The sequence below is a fragment of the Drosophila obscura genome, unplaced genomic scaffold (assembly GCF_018151105.1).
Source record: "Drosophila obscura isolate BZ-5 IFL unplaced genomic scaffold, ASM1815110v1 contig_36, whole genome shotgun sequence".
Taxonomy (NCBI): domain Eukaryota; kingdom Metazoa; phylum Arthropoda; class Insecta; order Diptera; family Drosophilidae; genus Drosophila; species Drosophila obscura.
The window spans coordinates 89,545-97,170 of NW_024542824.1; the positions used below are offsets into that span (position 1 = coordinate 89,545).

Consider the following 7,626-nt stretch of genomic DNA (forward strand, 5'->3'; position numbering starts at 1 on the left):
AACAATTGTAGAGCCCACACACAAGCACAGTATGTGTGAATACATGGCACACACACATTTACGTAACCTGGAAACGAAACTCAAAACAAACTCAAAACGGTTTCGGAAAATAAGAATTGATACAAAATTTTGTCGTGTCTGTTTACACACATACATTTGCAATTCTTAGTTTGCTTTCGCTTCCCGACATGAGTCATACATGCCGAACGGCCCAGCTCCCGACCCGAATGGCCTGGCTCCCGACCCGAGTGTCTCAGCCTCACAGAGCCGAAGCGCTGGGAGCCGGGACAGAACACTCAGCTTGCGCCCCTTTCGTTGTGTGAACTGGCACATCTATATACTGTATGGTTAGTGGCTGGGCCTAGTTTTTTTCGAAATTCAAACACCTCCTTTTTGTTACCTTGGATTTATTTTATTTATTTATTTTTTTTTTTTTTTAGAGCTTGCTACCGAATTTTACAAAAAAAATGTAATCATGAAAATTAAAAAAACAATTTTTGCTGAATGAGTTGGATAATTGGTGAAATCTATTGCATATATTGATACTATTCATATCGTCATTGTTCGGAGCAGCAGCCGTTAATAGTTCTTAAGAAATTAATATCACATAGTCACACATCATCTCTTATACTGAAAATCGCTCTCACAGTACGTTCCCGTACCCACACACATATTTCATTACTGCTAATAGTACATTGCTTCGCCCTGTTCTCGCATCAGTCCAAAATACTGGTCGAACGCATCGAATCGTAGTTCACGGCCACGGCCTCAACCCCTTGTAACCCGTCGAGAAATAAAAAACCTTTGTAAACTTTACCAACGGATTAAATTATTTGTAAATGTGGAGTCATAGTTGCCGAAAAAGCTCGTCAGCTTCCAGCATTTTGGTGACCCCGACGTGATTTCCGTGGACTTAAAGTGCGTTAAAAGTGTTTAAACCATTAAATTAATCCACATTTGAAGGTTTCACGTGATATTTGTGAAAAAAGTAGCGAACCAAAAGTCGTTGTGGCCGACCTTAGCAGTTCTAGCTGCCCGCTTTTCGTTTTCGTATTCTCTTTCACCGTCTGCTTTAGTCTGCGCAACGGACTGTCGAGACTGGCTGCATAGAGTTCTAAGCGTGGTCCGTTAGGTTTCTTCGCCTCCTCTTTGGTCGTTTGCTTCAGCCAGCTCTTGTGAGAGACTGCAGTAATACCCTCTGAAATTCGAACTCGAAAGCAGAGTACATCTCGAACGTTCTCTCTTTTTCATAATTGTTGGTTTTTCCGTAGTCGCTTCGTTGTTTTTATCGGTGCATGCATATCGCATATACAAGTGTCAAAAAAGTGAACGCAAAGGCGTTTGAACTCGCGCGTTGCGTAATCATATTTAATTGTGATCGACTAGAACCCTCCACGTCAACCGTTTTCTATAACCGAAAACATGGGCAAGAGAAAGAATAGTAGAAAGAGTTGATCGTTTGCTATGGGCAATGAAAGTGATTCGGTGACATTTGGCGCTGCTCCATCTGGTGAAAGTTTTAGTGCGAACGCAGCCAGCACCCATGTCCCTGTTCCGGTATCTTGTATTTCCTTCATGAGACTGAAGGCTAGAGCTATTTTCGATCGGCTAGAGTCCATACGCACAGAGATGAATAGTGAAAAGTTGCGCCAAATGGATGCATACGACTTGCGAGGGCTGTTGGAATCATTGACGGAGCTTTGGAGGAAGTGGATTTTGAGTCAATGTCCAGTGAAATTCCTGCCAAATTCGAGTCGTCCAACAATATTGTTGTTGAATACCATTCTTCAGCGCGAGCTTGGAAGTCGCTCGAGCAATAAGCATTGTTCGACATTCAACGCCAACTCTAGTGAATCGCAGTCAATCGTCATAATGTCCAATCGATCTCGGTTACCTCATCTGGAGCTGCCCAAATTCAGTGGAATTTGTACGGAGTGGGCCAATTTCTTCTCAATGTTCACCGCGATTATTGACAAGGAGTCTGTCTGAGCTGAGCCCAATCGAAAAGCTGCAGCATCTACGTTCCTACTTGAGTGGCGCGGCCCTGAATACCATCAGCTCGTTGGAAATAAATGAAGCTAATTATATCATAGCATTAGACATTCTGAAGCGACGCTTTGACAATAAACGTTTTATGTTGCAGGCACATATCAGAGGGATATTTGGGTTGGAGAAGGCTGATGCATCGGTGGGCAGATCGTTTGTAGCATCGAGCGCTCCAGTTTCCTGTGAATTGTGCGAGAGTACTCATCACATGATTGCCAATTGTCAACGAATTACAATTCTATCGCCGAATGATCGTCGCCTGGAAGCCAAGAGGCTCTTGCTATGCCTTAATTGCTACGAAAGGGCCATCAATTGAGAGCACCACACTCTTTTGCATTTCATTCGTCCAACAGAGTCTGCCCAATCTGTTCCTCCAATTGAAGCTTCACCAGCACAACTAAATCGTAACGCCATGGTTGCATTATCGGCCTCCTTGCCTTAAGCTTTTATGTCCCACAGTCCATCTGATGCTGTGCTTTTAGCCACCGCCGTCGCTCTCGTAAAAAACAGCGTTGAAACTTTCGTGCCATGTCGCGCATTTTTGGATTCGGGATCGCAATTGCATTTCATAACTAGTCGTCTAGCTAATCAGCTAAAACTTCGAACAACCAAATCGCTTACCGCTGTCTCTGGCATAGGAGATGCTAGCTTCCCAACAGAAGGTATCTCGGTGGATCTCGTTCTGAAATAGCGGATTTCAGAGTTCACCACTAGCATCACTGCCGTCGTTGCCCAGAAGATCACGGACCATCAACCTAGCCTCACAGTTAGCTCTGCTAATTGGCCTATACCGTCGAATATCCAGCTTGCTGACCCTTCGTTCCATAAGCCACAGCGGATTGACCTGCTCATCGGAGCCGAACTTTTCTTCGAGTTGTGTGTGGGGCAAATTCAGCTGGCGCCTGAACTACCGCTGCTTCAGAAAACACAGCTAGGATGGATTCTTTCTGGTGGCGAGCACTCAGCCCTCAATAACTTGTCGTTCATCGCAAACCAATCTTCGGATTACTCCAATCACAGCACTCGGCTCAATGAGTTGGTTCGTGAATTTTAGGAAGTGGAGCAAATCTTTGAGCCAATCGCTGGGGCAACAAAGGAGGAGCTGCACTGCGAGGACCACTTCGTCAACCATCACACTCGATTACCCTCAGGGGAATATTCCGTTAGCTTGCCCATGAAGCAAAGTCTGGAGTCCTTGGGCGATTCCTACTTGCAAGCAAAGCGACAGTTGGAAAATTTGGAGCGCAAGTTCGTGCGTAGTCCAGCTCTATATTTGAAATATTCGGCATTTATGAAGGAGTACCTGTCTCTTGATCCTATGTCTCTGGTGCCAAATGAAGATAGATACAAGTGCAGATATTGCCGCATCGTTGCGTCTTAAAAGAGGACAACTCCACGACAAAGATAAGAGTCGTATTCGACGGCTCTGCAGTTACCACATCTGGTCTCTCGTTGAATGATCTGCTTATGTCAGGTCCCACCATTCAAGCCAAGCTGTTTCACACTCTCCTTCGATTTCGGACATTTTCCATTGCTCTTACAGGCGATATCGGTCAAATGTATAGGTGCGTGCGTGTCTCAATGCCCGACACCATGCTCCAATGCATCTTGTGGAGGGACTCTGTTGACGACGATATACAGATCTTCAAGCTAAACACTGTCGCCTATGGGACTAAGCCTGCATCGTTTTTAGCTATTCGAGCTATTCATCAGCTGGCCATGGATGAGTCTTTTTCGTATCCATTGGGTTTGGAAACCATTCTACAGGACTTCTACGTGGACGATATGATTTCTGGTGGAAATTCAGTCGAGGATGTGCTGGATATTATGCGCCAACCACGGATCTTCTTGCTTGTGGCAATTTTCAGTTAAGGAAATGGTGTTCCAACTCTCCTGATGTTCTTCGTGAAGTCCCTGAGGCAGAAAGGGAAAGTTTTCTGAAGCTCGATGATGGCAGCGATGTGACCAAGGCGCTTGGACTCATCTGGGAACCCCATAGGGACAAGTTCTTGTTTACTTTTGCACCTCAAATCGGTGTTGGCAAGCACACTAAGCGATCAGTGTTGTCAACCATTGCACGGTGCTATGATCCTATGGGATTGATTGGACCCACATTGACAAGAGCGAAAATCATCATGCAGCGCATGTGGAGAGACAAGCTGCATTGGGATGAAAGTCTTTCTCAGCCACTGGAATCGGCTTGGGCTGAGTTTTGCAAGGACTTCGCTACTGTGGGTCACGCTACATTTCCGCGTTACATACTTCAACCTAATGCAAGGTTTGAGTTGCATGCCTTTTGTGATGCCAGCCTCCAGGCCTATGGGGCTTGTATCTATGCTCGTTCGTTTAAGGATACCGCCGATGAGGTACATTTGCTTTGCTCGAAGGCTAGAGTTGCACCATTGAAAACCCTCACGGTGCCTAAGCTTGAGCTATGTGCAGCGTTCCTATTAGCCAATTTACTTCGCTAAATTAGAAAAATGGATACCTTCGACTGCGCGATCTATTGCTGGTCGGATTCAACTGTGGTACTGTCTTGGTTGCGAGAGGAACCATCCAAATTTAACGTGTTCGTGTCTAACAAGATTTCTGCAATGCGACTTACGAGGGGCATGGATTGGCGCTATGTCCCAACTGAAATGAACCCGGCTGTCAAAAGGAGTAGCGCCTCAGGAGCTCTTGCAGTCTAGTTTGTGGAAGAATGGACCTTCTTTCTTGCAAGACGAAAGAAGTAGCTGGCCTGCACGTTGTTCGCCCGAACGTAGTCTTCCGGAAATTAGACATCGAGTATTGCTGTCGTCTGAGCGTGTCGACATCTCGCTTTCGTTTAAGCACATTAACTCATTCGGAGTCATGATGCGCATTTTTGGATATGTTCATAAGTTCCTCAGTAAAAAAAGGTCACCTGATCTCTCGTCTGAAGACCTTCGCCAAGGATCGCATTTGTTGTGTCGCATCATTCAACGCGCCCACCTGTATCCTGAGTACCGTGCTCTGCGGAAGGGGAACTGTGTGGAGTCCTCCAGCAGCATCATATCTCTCTCGCCTTTCATAGATGACTTTGGTTTGAGTCGTGTTGGTGGTCGCTTGCGGCACTCAACGCTTGGCTTCGATGCACGCCACTCAATCATTTTGCCCAGGGATCATCCATTGACGTTCGCCATCATCATACACTTTCATCGGAAGCATCACCATGCTGGGCCGCAGTCTCTACTGGGATCTATTCGCTTGCAGTTCTGGCCCATCGGCGGCATGAAAACTGTTGCTCGAGCGTTGCGGAAATGCATCATCTGCTGCAGGTCCAGACCTCGTCTTGTGGAGCACATAATGGCTGACCTAACGAGGGATCGAGTGCAGGATTCGCCTGCATTCAGCGTCACTGGAATCGACTACTGCGGTCCCTTCTATTACAAGCCAGATGGGCGCACTCGAACGCCTACAAAATGCTACATCAGCGTCTTCATCTGTTTTGCAACAAAGGCCGTTTGGTTGGAATTAGTGAAGGACCTCACAACTGCAGGATTTTTGAGTGCCCTCAACCGCTTCGTTGCCACGCGCGGCATACCCCGATGCATTTGGTCGGACAATGCCACCAATTTTGTGGGCGCAAGGAACGAGTTGGAGGACCTTCGGCGGCTGTTTATGAGCGAGAAGCACCGTGATGCAGATATAATATATAATCATTGCATCAACAATGGCTTCAATTGGAAGTTTATCCCGCCTCGCTCACCCCACTTCGGGGGCTTGTGGGACGCAGCAGCAGTGAAGATGGCCAAGCAGCATTTATATCGTTCCTTGGGATCGTCACTCTTTGGCTTTGACGAGCTGCGGACACTGGTCTGCCAAATCCAGGCTGTAATAAATTCTCGTCCTCTTCTCGCAATTTCAGAAAACCCTGAAGGTCTTGGCGTCCTTACACCAGGACATTTGCTAATTGGTCGTCCGCTAATGGAGTTTCCCGAGCCAGACTTTACTAATCTAAACTTTAACAGACTAGATTGCTGGCAAAGAGTCGCCTGTGCTCAGCAGATCTTTTGGAGGCGTTGGAGTGAGGAGTATTTGACTCTGCTCCAACAACGTGCCAAATGGCGCACACCGCAGCCATCGATCCAAGTCAACGACATCGTCTTTATCAAGGACGAAAACTTGCCGCCTTTGAAGTGGCCATTAGTGGTGATCGACGTCATCGCTGGAGCTGATGGGACTGTGCGAGTTGCCATCCTGAGAACACCATCTGGAACCACTCGTCGAGCTGTCAACGAGCTGTGCGTCCTACCCGTTGAGGATCCTGTTAAAAGCCGTGGTCTTTCAACGGGGGGGAGTATGTTCGGAGCAGCAGCCGTTAATAAGTTCTTAAGAAATTAATATCACATAGTCACACATCATCTCTTATATGAAAATCGCTCTCTCAGTACGTTCCCGTACCCACACACATATGTCATTACTGCTAATAGTACATTGCTAACTAACTTACATTAAAATCATTCTTTTACCGCGGGTGCATGCCTGATAATTGTGTAAAAACACAACTTATTTAATAAATTTTGTGCGTCGGTTAGTCGTGTGTTTGTGTTGTTGCTTTTCGTAAATACGCCCTCTCATGACATTTAGCCGCTCTTTGTCGTAGTTATTGCCATCTATCACTCTCTCTATCACCTATCTCTCAATAACTGTTCTTTCGCTCTCGCTCTTGTAACTTTTTGTGCAGTAACGCTCTCACTTATAAGCTGTTGCTGCAACCACTCTCCTCTCTCATCGTTTACCGATTCCGCTTAAAGCATTGCTCTAAGCATTTGCTCTGCACAGTGGTCTGATTGTTATTTGTTTTGAACTTTTTTTCCCAAAAGTAAAAAAAAAATAAAAGACATAAATATGGAATTTTCTGTCGTCTGTGCCAAAAAAACCTGCAAGAAGCAGATCACCCATGACCAGCCCAATATCCCCTGCTGGCTTTGCGAAAGCGTAGTACACGCAAAATGTGTAGGGATCTCGGGCCGTGTAGGAGACGCCATTTCCCAAAACAACGGCCTACATTATAGTTGTGAGGAATGCCGTGCTGTTCGTTCATGAGGTGGACGCGGAGTGGCTTCAAAGAGCTGATCGTAGGCTTTAAACAGCAATATGATCGGCTCTTGGCCATGAACACTCAGTTCAGCAGTTTACAGCTGCTGGCTGAGTCTCCGAGGCGCAAGAAGTCTACTCCGCGGGACTTGCAAGTGCCGACTGCCTCATGTCCACCGGCATCTGAAAAACTTACTCCGACCACTCCCTTAGTGCAGCAGTTGATTACGTTTGCTACTCCAAGGGCAACGATCGCTGCTGGTGATGCAGATTCGGGAGCCGAATGCTTCACTTCGGAGAGTATGCAGTTAGAAATGTCTGTAGAGTCCGTGTCCATCGAGTCCGCACCCTTAACTATCCCCTCAGTTTCGCTCCCACCAGCTAATAGATGTCCAGGACCACCGGATACTGCCATCACAGGTCCTAGGCCTGTGGTGCCAAAACCACTGGTAGGAGTCCCACCAAAGCGACAAGTTTTTGTCTCGTGGCTAGCCCCTGACCTCACATCCAATGATGTGA

General features: G+C 46.6%; 2 protein-coding genes across 2 annotated transcripts; both read left to right on the forward strand.

The window, feature by feature from the left end:
* Positions 1-3,639: 3,639 nt before the first annotated feature.
* On the forward strand, positions 3,640-4,517 carry LOC121404705. Its single transcript, XM_041594768.1, has 2 exons — positions 3,640-3,861; positions 3,915-4,517. The coding sequence occupies exons 1-2, from the start codon at positions 3,640-3,642 to the stop codon at positions 4,515-4,517; spliced, it is 825 nt and encodes a 274-aa protein (XP_041450702.1).
* Positions 4,518-4,899: 382 nt separating this feature from the next.
* Positions 4,900-6,411, forward strand: LOC121404706. Its single transcript, XM_041594769.1, has one exon. It carries the CDS (start codon positions 4,900-4,902, stop codon positions 6,409-6,411), a length of 1,512 nt encoding a protein of 503 aa, XP_041450703.1.
* The last annotated feature ends 1,215 nt before the right edge of the window (positions 6,412-7,626 follow it).